Source organism: Podarcis erhardii (assembly GCF_964252035.2).
Source record: "Podarcis erhardii genome assembly, chromosome: 14".
In the NCBI taxonomy this organism is placed as follows: Eukaryota; Metazoa; Chordata; class Lepidosauria; order Squamata; family Lacertidae; genus Podarcis; species Podarcis erhardii.
Window position 1 is genome coordinate 45455947 of NC_138503.1, and position 21167 is coordinate 45477113.

The window sequence follows — 21167 nt, forward strand, 5'->3', positions numbered from 1 at the left end:
TTGCCGCTCAGCTGCTCCGGTTTCCCACCTGGTTTCCCTTCTGACCTTGCTATGGACCTCGGTTGGTCGCCCTTGAGAGGCCTGGTAGGAATTTTCCCACTTGGCAAATTGGCACCAGCCACTTGGTTTTTCGCCTACCTCGTAGGAAATCATCACAACTTCCTCAGCATTGGCGGTTAGGCATTGGTATGGGTATTGTTATGTAGATGGAAGGGAGGGAGGAAGCGCCATCACCTCCCCCGAATATTGAAGGGTAGCCCAATAAAGGATTCCGGGGGCGTGGCCCTCTCCGAAGCCTATGGAGGTGAGGGCCTAAGGCACGCCCCCGAGCGGTGACCCCGGGGGAGTTCCTAGTTGATGTGCATCAGCAGGACTCCCCCTACTGGTGCTTAACCCTTCCTGGTTCTTCAAGCAAACAGGCTGAAGCCGGATAGTCGGCTAGGACCAATGCCTAAGCCAATACTGCCCAGCACCTGTAACCAATAAAGTTGTGGCCAATTTTAGCCCATTAACCTAAAATAACGGTGTTTTGTGTCTTTATTCCTACTGGGGGGAGGCGGGAACTCGCCACGCAAAACAGCAGACCTTAACACCTGCTTGTCAGCGATTGAGCAGGGGTTAAATCCTGCTGCGTCGGCTGTGCCAGCCAATTCCCTTCTAGGAACAGGTGTGCACAGCCCATAAAAAAGAATGAAAGCCAGCAAAAGAGCTTTCAAGCAGCCCTGCACTCCTCTGGAGGTTCCAACAGCAGCTGTGGGCTGTTTTAAAGCCCTTTTGCAAAGGGCTTTTAAGCAGCTTTGTGCTGGTGTTTCAGCCCCTGGTTTCCAGAGGGTCAGAGAACAGCACTGGGCTGTTTGAAAGCCCTTCAATTTTAGCAAGATTCCAATGCCTCCTGATTCAAGAAGGGAGTTGCACTGGAATCCTCGGTTAAAACAAAAGCGGGGAAAGCTTTCCTTTATAGCAGAGGTTTCCATACAACCTAGAGACAGCTCAGTCAGTAGAGCAAGAGACTCTCAATCTCAGTGTTGTGAGTTCAAGACCCACATTGGGCAAAATATTTCTGCATTGCAGGACTAGATAACACTTGTGTTCCCTTCCAAGTCTATGATTCTATGAATATCTATTAAACCCCTTCCTGAATCAGGAAAGGGATTGCTTGGAAGGCTGACAAACTGAGCATGATTTTATTCCAGTTCATCCGCTGATGAGCAAGGGTTAAATCCTGACATCACTTGAAAGGCATGGTTTGGGGGAAACGGACCAATGGGCCAGCCTTTCCCCACACCTGACATGTAAGAAGCCTGAGAACGAAGGAATAGGGAGGGAGATAGAGGAGAAAGGTCTGCTGCAGTGCTAAGCAGCATATGAAAACCAAAGACTAACTAAATAGTCCAGGCTTCCTCAAACTCAACCCTCCAGATGTTTTTGGCCTACAACTCCCATGATCCCTAGCTAGCAGGACCAGTGGGCAGGGATGATGGGAATTGTAGTCTCAAAACATCTTGAGGGCTGAGGCTGAGGAAGCCTGGACTGGTCAGTTAAAATGTAATAAATGTGTTACAAACATGTGACACCAGAGGGTGCTGTAGAGCAATGTAATGTAAAATTGCATTGAGAGCTACTGTATTTTTCGCTCTATAAGACGCACCAGACCACAAGATGCACCTAGTTTTTGGAGGAAAACAAGAAAAAAAAATGTTCTGAATCTCAGAAGCCAGAACAGCAAGAGAGATCGCTGCGCAGCAAAAGCATCGCTGTTCTGGCTTCTGGGATAGCTGCGCAGCCTGCATTCGCTCCATAAGACGCACACACATTTCCCCTTACTTCTTAGGAGGGAAAAAGTGAGTCTTATAGAGCAAAAAATACGGTATATAACAATTTAAAAGCGTTTTTACAATCAGTATAGATCCAGCCCAAGAATGAGTTGGACGCAACGTTGCAGGCAACCGAATCAGTCCAGAAAGATCCTGACCTTGGAGCCTGCTCCTGATCGCATTAATTTCCGCTTGGTTCTTCTCCATCTCGGCCAGCCTTGCGTTGGCTTCAGAGAGGTTGTCTTCCAGCTTGCGGACATGAGCGTCAGCATTCATCTGCAGAAGACGTGGAGTGGATGGCATATAAAGCAAAGAGGTGCTCACATCCTTCTTACCTTTCCAAGAGCAGCCAAGTCTTTGCGAAGGGGAGAAACGGACCCTACCTTGGACTTCTGGATGGTCTCCATGCTGGCGCTGAGGTCTTCAATCTCGGCCTTCATGACCTGCTTGTCTTTCTCCAGCTTGGACTTCACCCTCTGCAGGTTCTCAAGGTGCTCGGTCATCTCCGCCATGGCGTCCGTGTGCTTCTTGCGGAGGGTGGAAGCCGTGGCCTCACTCTGCAAGGCAGCCTCCTCCAGCTCCCGGCGGAGCTTCAGCAGCTCAGCCTCCCGCTTGCGGTTCTGCTCAATCTGGAGGCAAGAAGACATAGAGGGAGCGGGTGACCACCCTGACCTTTCATCTGCGTAATGGGTTGAATGGCTCCTCCATCTTGGCTCATGCATACCTGAGAGGTTGTCGCCCCGCCAGCCTCTTCCAGCCTGTCGCTGAGCTCTTCCAGTTCCCGGGAGATGTCGCTGCGCTGCTTCTCAACCTGAAGGAAGTTTGGGAAAGAACACATCTTAATACTGGTTTGTTCATTTGCTTTTCTACCTGCAACATGCATTGATGACCCCTGGACAGCTTAGTGTAGTTAGGAATACAGTCACACCTCGGGTTGAAGTCGCTTCAGGTTGAGCACTTTCGGGTAGCGCTCCGCGGTAACCCAGAAGTAATGGAACGCATTACTTCTGGATTTCGCCACTCGCGCATGCACAGACGGTCAAAATGACATCACACGCATGCGCGGAAGTGGCGAATCGCGACACACAGATGCGGGTTGCGTTCGCTTCAGCATGTGAACAGGGCTCCGGAACGGATCCCGTTCATATCCAGAGGTACCACTGTAAAAATAATAATAAAAATAATAATAATACAGTCATACCTCTACTTACGTGTCCCTCTGGATATGGAATCTTCGGGTTACGGCCATGGCAAACCCGGAAGTGTATACTTCCGGGTTTCGCCCCACGCACATGCGCAGAAGCGCACCTCTATTTATGTGATTTTTGGGGTGCGAATGGACCCCTGGAACAAATTAAGTTTGTATCTGGAGGGTCCACTGTAATAGTAAACATACTAACTAATGCATCAATTAAAAGGACAAACTAAGCCCCCATCTGGGTGCCACAATTAAAGGATATTGACAAGCTGGAACGTGTGCAGAGGAGGGCAAGTAAGATGATCAAGGGTCTAGAAACGAAGCCTTAAGAGGAACAGTAGAAGAAGCTTGGTAGCTTGGTATGTTTAGCCTGGACAAGATGAGACAGAAAAGAGATATAAGAGCCACCTTCAAATATATGAAGATGGAGCAAGTTTGTTTTTCCCTGCTCTGGAGAGTAGGACCTAAACCAATGGCTTCAAGTAACAAGAAAGGAGATTTCGACTAAACATCAGGAATAACTTTCTGAAGTAAGAGCTGTTTGGCAGTGGAATGGGCTTCTTCAGGAGGTAGTGGCCTCTCCTTCCTTGGAGGTTTTTAAGCAGAGATTTGGATGGCCATCTGCCATGGATTCTTTAGTTGAGATTCCAGCATTGGACCAGATGATCCTCGGAGTTGCTCTCTATAATTCTGAAAATATTAAACTCTACATTGCCCCACCTGGGCATCTTTAGTGGGCTGATATATCCTCTTTAGCTGATTTCAAACAAAACTCTTCCAGAGTTGCCCATTTGAAACTTCTTCTTCTTTTGTTGTTTTTACAAGTACAGTGGTACCTTGGGTTAAGTACTTAATTCGTTCCAGAGGTCTGTTCTTAACCTGAAACTGTTCTTAACCTGAAGCACCACTTTAGCTAATGGGGCCTCCTGCTGCTGCCGCGCCGCCGGAGCACAATTTCTGTTCTCATCCTGAAGCAAAGTTCTTAACCCGAGGTACTATTTCTGGGTTAGCGGAGTCTGTAACCTGAAGCGTATGTAACCTGAAGCGTATGTAACCCGAGGTACCACTGTACCTGATTGCAATTACACTAAATGAGACCCAGTGCAATCTGCTGGATTGAATGTCGGGCTCAGGAGATTTGGGCTCAGATCCCAGTTGTCCTGTGAACTCCCTGGAGGCCTTTAGATTACTATCTAGCTTCTGCCCAGCCTGTAAAATGGAGATTGCAACGGCCTACCTTACAGGCTTGTTGTGAGGGCAAGTGTTGAAGCTCTTAACAACAGTGTGCACAACTGAGTCATGCAATGGGCTGTTGAAAAGGGGGTTAAAAAAGTTACCTTTGCCCTTATGGAACGTTCTGCTTCAAGTTCTTCCTCCAGCTCTTCAATCCGGGCCTATGAGAAAGACATGCGAGGATCATGAGGCTTGAAGAAGTATTTAGGCAAAGAGTAAAAGCAGAAAAGCTACCAAAGAAGGCTGTTCTTTCTGAATCCCTCAGCCTCTTTCTCTTCTACCTGATGCTCCTTCAATTTCCTCTGGAGTGTGGAGTTCAGGGACTGCTCATCTTCCACTTTGCCGGTGATAGAGTTGATTTCCATGTCTCGCCTGCAAGGGAAGAGGTGGTGTAGTGGTTAAGAGCAGTGGACTCGTAATCTGGTGAACCAGGTTCGCTTCCCCGCTCCTCCACATGCAGCTGCTGGGTGACCTTGGGCCAGTCACACTTCTCTGAAGTCTCTCAGCCCCACTCACCTCACAGAGTGTTTGTTATGGGGGAGAAAGGGAAAAGGAGATTGTTAGCAGCTTTAAGACTCCCTAGGGTAGTGATAAAGCGGGATATCAAATCCAAATTCTTCAAACAGAAGGAATCCTATCACCTTGGCCATGTATACCTGGGACAGGGGACCTGTGGCTCTGCAGATATTGTTTGCCTCCAACTCCCATCAGCCTTGGACACGATCCAAGTAACAATATCTGGAAGGCAACAACTTCCCTATTCCAGATACATGGCAAGGGAGAGGGCCTTCTCTGTTGTGGCTCCCTGTCTGTGGGACACTCTCCCCAGGAAGGTCCGCCTGGCACCTTCACGGATATCTTTTCACTGCCAGGAAAAAGCTTACCTTAGCTCAGTCAGTAGAGCAGGAGACTCTTAATGTCAGGGTTGTGGGTTTGAGCCCCACGTTGGGCAGAAGATTCCAGCACTGCAGGGGGTTGGACTAGATGACCGTTGTGGTCCCTTCCAACTCTGCAATTCTATTATTCTTCCAGGACTAAGATGATGCTCTCTTTTTTTGCTGTTAGGGTACTTGCCAAACCTTCCTGTCACTGATACAGCGAGGTGTTCTTTTGTACATCTTGATGTGCATTCAGGTTTGCGTTTCTCAAATTAATATTATAATGTATTTATACTTATTTGCTAGGAGACATCTGTGTAACAAGCCGTTAGCAAGCTGTGGCCCTCCAGGTGTGGTTGGACTTCAATTGCCACAAACCCCAGGGATTATGGGAGTTGGAGTCTAAGAAAAATTAGTAAGGCAACAGTTTTTAGTGCCTTCAACTTTTTCTTAGTACATCTTGGTGATATATTGAATGTGTCTTCCCTCCAGATGTTGTCAGACTTAGATTCCCATCAGCCCCTGCATGACTAATAGTTAAGGGAGGTGGGAATTGGAGTTTAACAACACCTGGATGTTACCATGTTGGCTGCCCCAGATATATGAGTAGCCATAAACGGCCTCGGCCCAGTATACCTGAAGGAGCGTCTCCACCCCCATCGTTCAGCCCGGACACTGAGGTCCAGCTCCGAGGGCCTTCTGGTGGTTCCCTCCCTGCAAGAAGTGAGGTTACAGGGAACCAGACAGAGGGCCTTCTCGGTGGTGGCACCTGCCTTATGGAATGCCCTCCTATCAGATGTCAAGGAAATAAACAACTATCTGACTTTTAGAAGACATCCCCTGTTTAGGGAAGTTTTAATGTTTTATGTTTTATTGTGTTTTTAATACAGTGGTACCTCGGGTTACATACGCTTCAGGTTACAGACGCTTCAGGTTATAGACTCTGCCAACCCAGAAATAGTACCTTGGGTTAAGAACTTTGCTTCAGGATGAGAACAGAAATTGTGCTCTGGCGGCACGGCAGCAGCAGAAGGTTCCATTAGCTAAAGTGGTGCTTCAGGTTAAGAACAGTTTCAAGTTAAGAACAGACCTCCAGAATGAATTAAGTACTTAATCCGAGGTACTACTGTATTCTGTTGGAAGGTGCGCAGAGTGGCTGGGGAAACCCAGCCAAAGGGAGGGTATAAATATTGTTGTTGTTGTTGTTGTTGTTATTGTTGTTGTTAGTTTCTCTGCTGGCCAACCCACAGTTCACTCCTACTTTAATTCCCAACTGCCTTCCTTGCAGTGTTGCATGCCTAATCCACCCCCTCACTCACTTCTTGACCACCTCCTCCAAATCAAGCTTTGCCCTTTCCATCTCGTTGAGGTTCTCAATGGTCATCTTCAAGTCGCCCTCAGCCTTGCGGCGGGCCTTCTCCACCTCAGCACGAATCTTCTTCTCCTGCTCCCAGTTGTCCTCCAGCTGGTTGAAGAAATCAACCCAAAAGCGAATTACAAAGGGAAGCAAAGCAAAGAGGATGATGGGAAGTAACCACTGAGGTGGAACATATGGCACTCCTTTGGCGCAACGGAAAGGAGACACACCATGGGGAGGCAGTGTGGGGTAGTGAAGTGCCAAACTAGGACCTTGGGAGATGAGGGTCCAAACCTTCACTCAGCCCTGAAGCTCCCAGGGGGACCGTGTGGGCCAGTGTCATGGACCAGCTGGATGCAGAGTGATGGTGGGAGGAACCAGCTGGGGAAACCCCAAGGGCTCAGAGCCCAGGGACTGGTGGTGGGACGACAAGGAGTGGTCAGAGGGAGAAGAGAGAGAAGCCTGGGAAAAGGAGGTGTCGGAAGCTGAAGAGGCCAAGGGTTTGGTGAGCAGGGAGAGTCTGTGGCAGAGAGCAGTCCAGAAGGAGAGGCAGAAGCAGAGGCTGAAGAGGAGAGGAGAGGGGGCCAAGAGGCAGAGATGAGCCAGATTGCTAAAGAAGCCAGGGAGTCTCCCCCTCCTGCTGTGACCAGCTTTCTCTGCCTTCAACGGTCTCTCAGAACATGAAGAAGAATGAAGAGGGCAGAACAATCTCTTTTGCTTGCCCTGAATCTACTATATGTTATTGGGGCTCCTGGAGGTCACAGACCCCTCCCTCTGCATGCACACACACACGTCTGCACTTTAGCTAATGCCACATGGTTTCTAGTCACATACCCACTGTGCATAGGGCGGGACAGTGTAGAATCTTGAGGCGTTATTTGCATGACAAGTGCCGTAGCCCAATGGCAGATCAAGACAGCACCCCCGTCGTCCAATTGGTACTGACCTCATGTATCTGGGTGCTAAGTTTGCTGTTGTTTTTGGTGAGATGATTCACTTTGTCCTCCTCAGCCTGAAGGTCATCCAGAGTTTTCTAAGGAGAGACAGAGAACAAGGGAAACTTGTCATGGCCAAAGGGAACTAAAGAGAAGCCAGGGGTGTTCCTCTTTGAGATCAGGCCATCTGATCTGATCTGGCCATCCAAGAATCTGGCTCTCGAAATGTTGACAGAAGTCACACACACACACACACACACACACACACAGCAATAGACACAGCACAGGAGTTGGCAGCATCCTGATGGGGATTCACACTCTCTTCCCTTCCTGGTAAAAGGTAAAGGGACCCCTGACCATTAGGTCCAGTCATCGCCGACTCTGGGGTTGCAGCGCTCATCTCACTTTATTGGCTGAGGGAGCCGGCGTACAGCTTCCGGGTCATGTGGCCAGCATGACTAAGCTGCTTCTGGCGAACCAGAGCAGCGCACGGAAACGCCGTTTACCTTCCCGCCAGAGTGGTACCTATTTATCTACTTGCACTTTGACGTGCTTTTGAACTGCTAGGTTGGCAGGAGCAGGGACCAAGCAACGGGAGCTCACCCCATCGCGGGGATTCGAACCGCCAACCTTCTGATCGGCAAATCCTAGGCTCTGTGGTTTAACCCACAGCGCCACCCATGTCCCTGGTAGGGTGGGGCAAATTGGTCCCTTTCATTTCTCTCAGTTGCTCATTTTTCCAATCTTGAATTCAGTTCCCACATTTCTGCAGCAATTTGCAGTTTCATTATATAATAATAATAATAATAATAATAATAATAATAATAATAATATCAGGAAAATTCACCTGCATTTTAAGTGACAATTGTTCCTAATAAACACCTGCAACAAACTACACTTCCCAGAATTCTTTGCAGGAAGCCATGCCTGTTGACGTGGTACAGCAGTGCTTTAAATGTATAATGCAGATGTGGCACAAGGTCCCCTGAGAGAGATTTCCTCAGAAACACAGCCTATAAATACAGATAGGTAGCCGTGTTGGTCTGCCATAGTCAAAACAAAACAAATTCCTTCCAGTAGCACCTTAAAGACCAACTAAGTCAGTTCTTGGTATGAGCTTTCGTGTGCATGCACACGAAAGCTCATACCAAGAACTGACTTAGTTGGTCTTTAAGGTGCTACTGGAAGGAATTTGTTTTGTTTAGCCTATAAATATTTATCTTTTTCTGTTTTGTCTTTATGGTACAGCTTGCGACTGGGCTTTCTTACCTGGTGCAACTCCTCCAGAGCCCGCTTCTCCTTCTGGAGTTTGGTGACAGCGTCTTCCCGTGCCGAAAGGTCCGTGGTCAGGGTCCTGACTCTGTGGTCCAAAGCCTGGAGGGGAGAAGGGAGGCCTATTAATGTAGGCCCAACCACGACTCAGCTTGTTTAATTCATTGCAAAATCCAAGACCAGGTGCCAACCGAAAGAGGGAACCTGCCATTTTATCAGGATCCCACAAGATCAAAACTCAAATCTCTGGCACTGAACCTTATCCACTCTCCTTCTTTGGATGTTTCAAGCAGAAGTTATGAACTGTTGAAAAGCCACAGGTTCCCTCCAACCCAATAGCAACCCAAGAGTCTGCATCGAGAAAGGATGTCCAAAATAGATTTCCCGCTTGGCGCCAGGTTCAAGGAAGACTTACCTGTTTCTCTTTCTCTGTCTTGGCGAGGGTGGTTTCTAGGCCCTCAAGGTCCATCTTGAGATCATTGAGCTCTCCCTCCAGTTTGCGCTTGTTGGCGCCCAGGGACGCAGCTGCACCTTCCTCCTCCTCCAAGCGTTCTTTCATATCTGAGACCTGACTCTCCAGGTCCATCTTGGATTTCATCATTTGGGTCAGGCGTTCCTCAGCATCCATCAGATTCTCTTGCTCCTGAAAGGGGACAGGCAAACAGTGACCCAAGGACCAGTCCTTCCCAGGTGCTACTGCCACATCCCTCTAATAATAATAATAATAATAATAATAATAATAATAATAATTGTTGTTGTTGTTGTTGTTGTTATTTATACCCCACCTTCCCCGGCCAGAGCTGGGCTCAGGGCAGCTAACACCAGCAAAAGTACAATAAAAACATAATGGGGGGGGGGCAACAACAAAACAATTTAAAATACAGGTTAAAATGCAATTTAAAATGCAGCCTCATTTTAAAAGTAGCCCATGGATCAAAACCGTAAGGGGAAGGAAAACATAAGGGTCAGACTGAGCCCAAACCAAAGGCCAGGCGGAACAGCTCTGTCTTGCAGGCCCTGTGGAAAGATGTCAAGTCCCGCAGGGCCCTGGTCTCTTGTGACAGCACATTCCACCAAGTTGGGGCCAGTACTGAAAAGGCCCTGGCCCTAGTTGAGACCAATCTAACTACCTCCATGGGGCATACCAGGAGAGGCTGTCCCGTAAGTACGTGGGTCCTAGGCTGCGTAGGGCTTTAAAGGTCTAAACCTGCACCTTAAACCTGAATCTGAAGCTGAATGTTGGAAGATTCAGGACAGATCCAAGAAAGGACTCCCCGTGGTACAGTGTTCAACTCCCACAGGAGGCGGTCATCAATTTGGGCGGCTTTAAAAGAGGATTTAAATAAATTCACGAAGGAGAGGGCTATCAGTGGTTACCAGCCATGATGGCTCTGCAGTGCCACCACAGCTGGAGCAGAGGCGTAGCAAGGCCAGGTGGTACCCGGGGCGAAAACATTTTTATCATGATACGATAAACTTTATTGTCATTGTCCCATAAAGAACAACCAAATTGAAAATCTACATCAGACATTCAGAAACCAACAAGCCTGCTATCTCATCTATCCCAGCCTGGTTAGCCCCCTAAAAACTCTGATACCCCATAAGTAAATACAATATACTCCCATAGAGACTACCTTAAAGGTAAAGGGATCCCTGACCATTATGTCCATTTGTCACCGACTCTGGGGTTGCGGCGCTCATCTCGCTTTATTGGCTGAGGGAGCCGGCGTACAGCTTCTGGGTCATGTGGCCAGCATGACTAAGCCGCTTCTGGAGAAACCAGAGCAGCGCATGGAAACACCGTTTACCTTCCCGCCAGAGTGGTACCTATTTATCTACTTACACTTTGACATGCTTTCAAACTGCTAGGTTGGCAGGAGCAGGGACCGAGCAACGGGAGCTCACCCCGTCACGGGGATTCGAACTGCTGACCTTCTGATCGGCAAGTCCTAGGCTCTGTGGTTTAACCCACAGTGCCACCCGTGTCCCTAGTAATGTTATTACTTGAGTACAAAAGACATGTTCCAGCCAAGCAAAAACACTAAATGAGGATGTGATGTGAGACAGATTGGAGGCGTGGCCCAGGAAGAGTTCCAAGGGCCAGCTAGAGAGGCCCGGGGGCTGTGTTGGTCCCACGAGCCAGAGCTTTCTCACCCCTGCCCTGCAAAGTGTTTTGGTGACTCACGGCCTGCAGCTGGATGGTCAAGTCATTCTTCTCCTGGCTGAGGGTGTTTGTCTTTTCTTCCAGCTCTTTGACCCGGTCCATCAGCTCCTGCGTCTTGGACATGGCGCTCCTTAGCTCCTCTTCCTTTGCTTTCATCTCCTCCTCTTGCCGGGCCACATTCAGCAGAGGTTTGACCTATAGGGAAGGGGACCCGGGGCCACAAAGTGAGCATTGGGGGGAGGGGGGCAGGCAGGTTGCCCATCCCTGCCTTGCCATAATAACTCAGGAAATCAAAACTATTAGATCCAGGCTTGCATTTCCACAAACGGTAAAGTTCCTTCCCATTGCAGAAGGATCTTTTATCCAGCGGAGGGTCCTTCTGATGGGGGGGGGGGGAGAGAGAGGTGAACTTTGCCAGTTCCTCCCCTAACCAACATCACCTCCTACTTTGTTCCATGGGATCTTCTGGAACAGATGTGAGAGAGATGTAGGCATTGCCAAAGAGGCATTTATTTTTTATGATTTGGAACACAATGAACATTCAGATGAAGGCTAAATATTTTATTAAATAGCCCAAAGAAGCTACAAAGCACTGTTATTCTCTTATTCAGTCTTTGGTTTCTGGGGACTTTGTCAACAACAGGTGTGAAGCCTGAAGATGGTATTGGAGGAATAACTAGTGCACAGAACTTCCGAGGTCCAGCCTGTGCAGCAGTTCTCCCTAACAAATACGTTTTGGGGGCTTCTACTGTTAACGGAGAAATCTGAGGGCTCCCTTGGACAAAAAAACAAGGACACCAGCCAGGAATACCAGAGCAAAACAGCAGCCATAGGCTTGGTCTTTATTGAAAACTGTTGCGACAGGACTCCCACCTGCCACAAGGTGGAACAAGATGGAAGCCCCAAACAAAAGAGAACCCAAACTTTTATTAGCTGCTAATCCCCATTTTACATCCCCCCCAACTACATCACTAATACATCATGGGTACATCATGAAAGGGGAGGTCTAGTGGCAGTAATCTGAGCATCCTGGACCCATGCCCCATGGTTCTCCTTGCCCTCCACCAAACACCCATCAAGTGTAACAAAAGAGATATTTACATTTCCCTGTTTCCCAGCCAAGTTAATCACACCCTTTTGTCTTCAACTGGGTTTGTTATTTCTGGAATGGCTACCTGTCTGGCACTCAGGTGTCAGGATGCCAGGGATTATCACTCAGGCAGAGGGGCTGCTGAGGAGCTGAGCTCACATGTCTATATGAATTTCTGAAGTTTTCCCAGTGAGCCAGTACATAGATACATCTATCAGTGAATTGTTAAATTTGGTATCGGGCAGCAAAGGCCCTTTGAATAGATAGGAAGAAACTGTGATGAAATGTTTGTGGGGACAAATCACAGAAGTCACAAAAGTGATTGTGCTGATTTTGGTAGTGGGCTGCATGTGCATGATATCTGCTGGAGGGGCAACCCCCCCCAACCTATACATAAATTCTTGCAACACTATACTGTACATCCATTCCAACACTGGTGTCTGGATAGCACATCCATTGCCCACCAGGGTGAAAGACTAACCAATATTGGCAGGAAGTTAACAGAAATAACTCCCTTATTCCAGGTGCTTTATTCCAGCCTTATCTTAAAAGATTAACATCCTCACACAGTGCCAACTCAATAGAACAAGGCGTGAGAAACTACGAGGTTATGGCATAAACAGAATGAGTCACTTAAAGGCCCAGACATGCAGGATTTCTAAGTATTATGGGGGCATGTGAGCAGCAAACAGTGGGCACCATCCCAAGCTCCTCGAGATAACAAGAATCTTCCTCAATATGACACTACAGCGCAGGGGGGGAATTAAGGGGGGGGGCAGGGAATAGCCTTCCTTCCAATTCCACCAGCATTTTGCTCACAGGATCTCTGGATCTAAGCCATTCTGGGTTTTTCAGGTTGGATTTTAACTACTTATGGTGAGCTGCTTTGGGGTCTCTCTGCTGAAAAACCACGTACTTGTTCATTTTTAAATATAGAAACGAACAAAAGGAAACCTCTTATTTTGGTTAATTACCATATTTTTGCTCTATAAGACTCACTTTTTCCCTCCTAAAAAGTAAAGGGAAATGTGTGCGCGTCTTATGGAGCGAATGCAGGCTGCACAGCTATCCCAGAAGCCAGAACAGCAAGAGGGATTGCTGCTTTCACTGCGCAGCGATCCCTCTTGCTGTTCTGGCTTCTGAGATTCAGAATATTTTTTTTCTTGTTTTCCTCCTGCAAAAACTAGGTGCGTCTTGTGGTCTGGTCCGTCTTATAGAGCGAAAAATACGGTAAGAAATTTATTAACTGCTTAATAGAAATATATCTCTAAGGCATTTTCATGAAGCAGTGCAAATATATTTTTTTAAAAAAATACATTTTGCACTTCACATGGCTCCCTCCCGTGTTGTACTGCAAAACCCCAGCTTCTTTTCAGGGCGTTCCTTCAGATGGGAAACGGCTCCTTCCCTTTTGCCTTGTCAATAATTAACCGAAACCCACAATGGGACTCCTTAGCATCAAACAAAGGGGCTGATAAATTCTCCTCCTGTTTCCTTGTTCTCCAGAATTGCCCTGGTCACCAAGCCAGCTCCTTCCCTCTTGGACCCACAATGCTGAGCTGGGTTGCTTGGCCTCACCTTGTTATACAGCTTCCACCAGCCCCAGTACCGCATCTGCAAGAACTTGCGCACATTCCTCTGGATAAGCATCAGGCCCAGCCTGAAATGGAAAGGAAAAACCAGTTGCTGAGTCCATCATCCCCTGGAGGGACCTAAGTTCCCTGCCCCTTGATTTAACCCAACCAGCAGATTCTTACCACCCCCCACCTACAAGGGGACTACATTATTAGATGGGCGGAGCCACCCACCTGTCCATCACCTGACACCATCACAGGCAACCTCAAAGGGACTCCCTCTCAGTGCCCATCAGTGCCAATCAGCTGATTGGTGCTGGCCTATACAGGGGCTGCTCACAGTACCTATCAGCTGATCGCTGCTGACAGCAGCACATTAGTGGGGAACTCCCTAGTGATGCTGAGATAAGCCACTTCTTTACCTGCCATCATCTATGGCAGTGGTTCTCAACCTGTGGGTCCCCAGATGTTGTTGGACTACAACTCCCATCATCCCTGGCTATTGGTCATGCTGGCTAGGAATGATGGGAGTTGTAGTCCAACAACATCTGGGGACCCACAGGTTGAGAACCACTGACATATGGGACAGTGCCTGAAGCAGGGGCCAGTTGTAGGTCAGTGATAACTCACATGGCGTCAGTGACATTAACTCTTTCTTCAAAGAAACAAAACTCAGGAGACTAGGCCTAGTGAGAACAGCAACCCTTCCCGGTAGGTCTTGCCCCAATGAGGCAACTGCGAGGACTGAAGGTCCCCTCCTTCCCACCGCTCCCTATGACGCCTACTCCCCTGGGTCTTTCCCAAGCATTCTGAGACTCTGCCAAAAGTCTGTCTCTGCTCTGCCCTCTGCATACCTCTTCTGGTCCTGGGAGACCAGGCAGGAGGGCCATTTGTACGAGCAGGAGGGGGAGACCCATTGCCTTCTTCAACAGCCATCTCAACTCTGCCTCTTGCCCCCCCCCCCAGCCTCTCCAGCTTCTGCTTCTGACTCTGGACTGCTCTCTGTCCCAGCCTCTTCCTACTCACTAAACCCTGTTACCTCTTCAGCTTCCGACACCTCCTGCTCCCTCTTCTGCCTCTGACTGCTCATCAACGTCCCACCATCAATCCCTGGGCTCTGAGCCTTCTTCCCTTGGGGGTTCCCCAGCTGGAGCCCCCAACATTTCTCTGCATCCAGCCAGAGGCAGGGGTATGTGTGTTGGAGGGCAATGGCTTTGCCAGACCTAATTAGGACCCTTGCCAAGCACAATTAGGCCTGCAGGCTTGGGGGTTCCCCATCTCCCAGTTTAAACTGGGGGTTCCCCACCCCCTGATTTAAACTGGGGTGGGGTTTCCTGGCTCACAGAGCCCCTTCACTGGCACCACATTGAACTGTGCTAGCCAGGCCCAGCACCACAAGCTACAAGGGTTTCTCCCAAGAAGCAAAGGGCTGATACAGAGGGCAAGGGAAGCACTACCAGAGTGGTGCATGCTCTGGTTATCTCCCGCTTGGACTACTGCAATGCGCTCTACGTGGGGCTACCTTTGAAGGTGACCCAGAAACCACAACTAATCCAAAATGTGGCAGCTAGACTGGTGACTGGGAGCGACCGCTGAGACCACATAACACAGGTCCTGAAAGACCTACATTGGCTGCCAGTACATTTCCAAGCACAATTCAAAGTGTTGGTACTGACCATTAAACAGCCTCGGTCCTGTATACCTGAAGGAGCGTCTCCACCCCCATCGTTCAGCCCGGACACTGAGATCCAGCGCCGAGGGCCTTCTGGCGGTTCCCTCACTGCGAGAAGTGAGGTTACAGGGAACCAGGCAGAGGGCCTTCTCGGTGGTGGCACCCGCCCTGTGGAACGCCCTCCCATCAGATGTCAAAGAGATAAACAACTACCTGACATTTAGAAAACATCTGAAGGCAGCCTTGTTCAGGGAAGTTTTTAATGTGTGACATTTTGATGTATTTTTAATCTTTGTTGGAAGCTGCCCAGAGTGGCTGGGGAAACCCAGCCAGATGGGCGGGGTACAAATAGTAAATTATTATTATTATTATTATTATTATTATACCTCCTGTCCAGCATCTTCTTGAACTCAATCCTCATCAGGAAGCCCCGGCCCCGGCACTGCAGCATGGTCATGATCTTTGCCAAACGCTCGTCTCGCATGTCTTCCAGCTTGGCCAAGATTCCAGCGCGGAAGAAGACCTTTGAAAGCAAGGAGCAGACGCCCATCAAGACACTGGCAGGAGAACGATCGCACAGCCAGCTCACCCCGCAAAGCTCTGTTTCACATATGATTGTCGAAGGATACAGAGATCACTTCTTCTACAAGAAGCCATGAACGGGGGGGACGGGGGGGGGGACAGCTCCCCTCAAAGGGAACAGTAAGGCTGCTACAACAGTGATTGCTGCTAGGTGGAAGTCACAAGCTATACCCACAAAGGAGGAAAGGATTTGTAAACTAAATGAATATTTAATTTTGTCAAAATTAACTGCTATAATAAGAAATCAGTCGAATCAAAAATTAAAAAAGGAGTGGAAATGTGTTGATGAATATACGGCAAAAGATTGCTCAAAAAACGATACGCTAATATGTCTAGATTAGAATGTGAAGTGCTGGATGAAAGAAAAATTAGTAATGAAAGATAATAAGAATATACAGATGATCTGAGACGATTGTAGAATGCTACGATTATTGTAAATTGTATAATGTGGAAGAAATCGAGTGGGGGCGGAGGGGAGTGGGAGGAAGGAGAAAAGAAAAATATGATGGATTGAGGAAATATAAATGTAAATTTATGAGGGGATGGAGAGGAAATGGTGTTGGCTTTGGCTTTGGTATATCTGTATTGTAATGTAATATGTGAAAACCAAGAAAGAAAGAAAGAAAGAAAGAAAGAAAGAAAGAAAGAAAGAAAGAAAGAAAGGAAGGAAGGAAGGAAGGAAGGAAGGAAGGAAGGAAGGAAGGAAGGAAGGGGAAAAGTAAGGCCACACTGAAGCTTGCTGTACCTTCGTATGCCCAATTTTGTACTCATTCTCTCCCAGGTCCAGAGATCCCAGGAGAAGTTCTGAGGCCTTCTTGTTGTCCACGAATCCCTGAGGGATCACGTTGGGGTTCAGCACCTGGTACCTGACAAGAGAAAGACACAAGCGGCCACTGAGACTCTTTCAAGAACCACAGTCTGGTGGCTGGTGGGCCACAGAACAGCTAAGCAAAGTGATGGGGGAGAGTAAAAGCCAGTAAGGCAACACAGATGGGCACCAGCCTTGCTCTGCCAGCTCTCCAACCCAGCCAATCACGGGAGCTAATCGAGAGAGGAGGGATAAGGTGTGGAGTGCATCATGGCAGGACATGGGATGAATTCTGCTGCCATGCATCTCACCAGACTGAGTTTCCACAGCCCCCTCTTGTCTTTCGTGGTATGTTTGGCTGGGTTCGGATGCTTGGAGAGCCACAATGCCTCTCCTTCTGGCAGAACCAAGCCAGCAGGAAATCACACGGAGCAAGGAGGAGTTTATTAGCCAAAACAGCATCAACACAGGAGTATCAGGCCAAATGAGCACAGCAGCTAAGATTTGCTCCTATGTAGCAGCTGCAGAGACTGAAGGTCCCCCACAGATGCCTAAGTTCCCATCTTTCCAGGTTTCCCCCCAAGGAGCCTGCACACCACCAATCTCTCCACCACCCTCTTCAGGCCTCTTCTGAGGTTTGAGAGACTTTCTGCCGGCAATGTCTTTTCCTCCTGCCTTGCCCCACCCTCCAGCCCCAGACCATGACTTTGAGAAGCAGCTGGGAAGAGAGTAGCTCAGAGATAGCTTTTAAAGATAATTTTATGGGGTGCGTGCCCTGGCTTCTCAATCTGATCCTTTTGCATGGTTTTGTATGTTTTGTGGTATTTTATGCATTGTGATTTGCTGTTATGTTATTGATTATAAATTAGTAACTCTTTATTATAATTGGTAAGTATAAACTGTTTAATTATTATTTCCTGATGCTTAATTTTACCCTTTGCTGTTGGATTCTAAAGGATTGTCGAATATTGCTTTATCTGATATAAGTTGCTTATTTTAAAGTTACTGTGACTTTTCGTATAGTATCTGATGGTTACTATTAATGTTTGATGTTCTTATTCTTATTCTTATTCTTATTCTGTGTTGGAAGCCACCCAGAGTGGCTGGGGCAACCCAGCCAGATGGGCAGTATATAAATATAAAAGTATTATTATTATTATTATTATTATTATTATTATTATTATTATTATTATTGGAGACCAGGACGGAGGGGAGCTTGTTGCAGCAGGAGGAGGAGACACTCAAGACTCTTCACCAGCCTGACTCATCTCTGCTTCTTGGCCTCCCTTCTCTCCTGCTTCAGCTTCTGCCTCTGTTTCTGGCCTTCTCTCTGCCACAGGTTCTCCCTGCTCACTAAAGCCTGTTACCTCATCAGCTTCCAACACCCCCTCCTCCTTAGCTTCTCTCTCTCCTCCCTCTGACCAATCCTCGTCGTCCCACCACCCCTCTCCTGGCTCTGAACCTTTCCCCCCTGGGGGTTCACCAGCTGATTCCTCCCAACATTCCTCTGCGTCCAATCGGTCCATGACACCTGACCCCCTTAGCAGCTACTACTGAGAAATGGGTGCAACAAACACTTCATCTGTAGCTCTGCTGGGGCTGGAGGAGAATTTTGATCAGTCTGGTTGTTCATCATCTAACTGGCAGTTCCAGCCAACATGGCCAATGACCAGGCCAGGTGGGGTTGTAGCTCATCAATACCAGCAGAGAAACAGGCATTCCACCCCCCATCCTAAAAATGCATGGTGTGTTGATGATTATATTCACCTTTGCTTGAACTCAGGGTACTGCAACCTGTTGGGGAAACCTTTCCGGCAAATACGGATACCTTCCAAAACGCCATTACAGGCCAGCTGGTGCAAAATCAGGTGCGCATCCACCACACCTGCAAAAGACAGAGCACAACGTTTCCATTTCACGGCTGCAAGAGCAAAAACTGCTGCGGGGCTGTTGCTTGAACGAGGCTGGCTCAGTCAGGGTTGAGCAAATTAGGATGCTACCTTGAAAACTAAAGAAGAGGCGCTCAAGCAAATGGTGGAGCACAGGAGAGAAAGGGTCTAGAATCAGAGCCTCCGCAAGCCAGTCTTTTGGATGCTTTGCTTTCCGTGGCAGTTCACCAAGCCAAGTGGACGATGCTCCATGGAACAAGACGTTTCAGCCTGAATGCAGTCAAATGACCCTCCCTCCCAAGTCAACTGGGACAACACGGGGGGGGGGGGGAAATAATGTCTCCTCTTCTGCCCAAATGGTTGTTTAGAATTCGGGGTGCTGCTGATATGAATAAGTCAACTTAACTCATTCATAACAGCAGCACCACAAATTCTAAACAACCATTATATCTGTGCAAGAAAGGGCCATGTGTCTGATAGGAATGGATAGCTGCCGCATCTTTCTGGAAAGAAAAAAAAATGGAAGAGGATGCATGCCCTTATTCATTATTTTAGTAACTGCTTTTTTGTTTTCTCGGGCTTTCCTAGAAAATTAGGACCGGACTTCTTCTTGCCCTGTTAGACTGTGGGATTGGTTTAGAATGCATTTTAAACTGCTTTGTGACATTCCTTGGAATGCAAGCAGTACAGAAGTATGATAAAATAAATGAATTAAAAAAATTATCTGGCCTAGTACCGATGACTTCCCTCTTCCTCTTTTGTTTGTTATTTACGGAGTGCTGAATGGTTATTTAACCAGCCCTCCTTATATACCTATGGGACGCTGGTGGTGCTGTGGGCTAAACCACAGAGCCTAGGGCTTGCTGATCAGAAGGTCGGTGGTTCGAATCCCTGCGACGGGGTGAGCTCAGTCCCAGCTCCTGCCAACCTAGCAGTTCGAAAGCACATCAAAGTGCAAGTAGATGAATAGGTACCGCTCCAGCGGGAAGGTAAACAGTGTTTCCGTGCGCTGCTCTGGTTCGCCAGAAGCGTCTGAGTCATGCTGGCCACATGACCCAGAAGCTGTACACCGGCTCCCTCGGTCAATAAAGCGAGATGAGCGCCACAACCCCAGAGTCCACCACGACTGGACCTAATGGTCAGGGGTCCCTTTACCTTTACCTTATATACCTTTTTTATATTTACAATTTTTAAAAGGGAAAGAAGAACAGCAAAGCTCCGTACCGGACTGCTTGAACTCATTTGGAACGATGCAGCGGACGAAATGAGGGGCTGTGCTGTGCAAGGTGGTCATCAGCTTGTTCAGCTGCTCCTGAAACAGGAAGAGGAAATGGAATGGGGGGGTAGTCAGGTGGGGGGAGAATATTGCATTCATTTCTTAAAATTTATACACTGCTTGATTGCAAAGAAGAAGAAGGCACCTCAAGGTGGTTTACACCCAAAAAAGAAGAAGAAGAAGAAGAAGAGTTTGGATTTGATATCCCACTTTATCACTACCCTAAGGAGTCTCAAAGCGGCTCAGAATCTCCTTTCCCTTCCTCCCCCACAACAAACACTCTGTGAGGTGAGTGGGGCTGAGAGACTTCAGAGAAGTGTGACTGGCCCAAGGTCACCCAGCAGCTGCATGTGGAGGAGCGGAGACGCGAACCCGGTTCCCCAGATTACAAATCCACCGCTCTTAACCACTACACCACACTGGCTCTCCAGTAAAATCATTGGTGAAATATCAGGAATTGTGGGTAGGAAGGTGAGAATATCTAAATTAATGGTTCTTATTAGTCTGAGTAGCACCGAGTTAAAAACAAAAGAGGAATGTAAATGGGTAAAATTGATGGTAACTGCAGCCAGACAGGTTATAGTGACTACCTGGAAAAATGCAGAAGAGTTAGGGGTGAACCAATGGAGGAAAAAACAGAATAATATTATAATTTTAGAATATCTAACTGTGAAGATACACAGAATGAAAGGGTTTAAGGTCAGTGAGAAAGAGGAGGATTGGTTTGAGAAGATATTGCATTATTTGGGTAGGTTTGAACAATTTGGGGCAATTAAAATGTTAAAAGTTAAATAAACCTTGTGGATGGAGGAGTGTTAACATATATAAAATTGTACATATGGTTGATTTGAGTATGTTATTAATGATTATGTTTCCCCATGTACCAGCCGCCTGGGGGGCTTTCACTGTTTGTGTTTTGATTGTTGGTAAAAAATAAAATTTTATACATTCTCTTACCAGGTGAGACTTACCCTATAGAAGTTGGAGACAGTCATAAAAGAGGATCCCCTTTTCTGCTTCTTGGTTGTTCCAGCTGAGGAAAACATGGAACTGAAGATGATTCAAGTGTATATGGAAATAAATTCATGCATACACAAAACCTAGGATGCTTCCCTATTTTCATCTCAGAGGCTGAGGGGTTACTAAGGAGGCCATTTCAGTACAGTACAGTACAGTACAGTACAGTACCTTGGAAGTCGAACGGAATCCATTCCAGATTTGTTCGAAAACCAAATTGTGGCTTCTGATTGGCTGCTCCTGCAGCCAACCAGAAGCTGCGGAAGCCCCATCAAACATTTGGGTTCCAAAAGAACGTTCACAAACCGGAACAATCACTTCTGGGTTTTGATCGTTCAGGAATCAAAACGTCCAAGTTCCAGGGTGTTCGGGATTCAAGGTACAACTGCACTTGCAGAAACAATGTTT

General features: G+C 47.6%; 1 protein-coding gene across 1 annotated transcript in view; it reads right to left on the bottom strand.

Annotated features, from left to right (window-relative positions):
• The window catches only part of MYH16 (myosin heavy chain 16), a 62728-nt gene that overhangs the window by 18433 nt on the left and 23128 nt on the right, over positions 1 to 21167 (bottom strand). Inside the window, exons 16-31 of the mRNA XM_081840165.1 lie at positions 20714 to 20775; positions 19691 to 19778; positions 18345 to 18462; positions 16515 to 16635; positions 15574 to 15710; positions 13520 to 13601; positions 10873 to 11046; positions 9103 to 9330; positions 8685 to 8789; positions 7427 to 7513; positions 6443 to 6588; positions 4527 to 4617; positions 4350 to 4406; positions 2539 to 2625; positions 2198 to 2443; positions 1973 to 2090 (exon numbers count right to left, since the gene is read on the bottom strand). Coding sequence (XP_081696291.1) covers positions 1973 to 2090; positions 2198 to 2443; positions 2539 to 2625; positions 4350 to 4406; positions 4527 to 4617; positions 6443 to 6588; positions 7427 to 7513; positions 8685 to 8789; positions 9103 to 9330; positions 10873 to 11046; positions 13520 to 13601; positions 15574 to 15710; positions 16515 to 16635; positions 18345 to 18462; positions 19691 to 19778; positions 20714 to 20775 — 1947 coding nt within the window. The remainder of the gene's footprint in view (positions 1 to 1972; positions 2091 to 2197; positions 2444 to 2538; positions 2626 to 4349; positions 4407 to 4526; positions 4618 to 6442; positions 6589 to 7426; positions 7514 to 8684; positions 8790 to 9102; positions 9331 to 10872; positions 11047 to 13519; positions 13602 to 15573; positions 15711 to 16514; positions 16636 to 18344; positions 18463 to 19690; positions 19779 to 20713; positions 20776 to 21167) is intronic.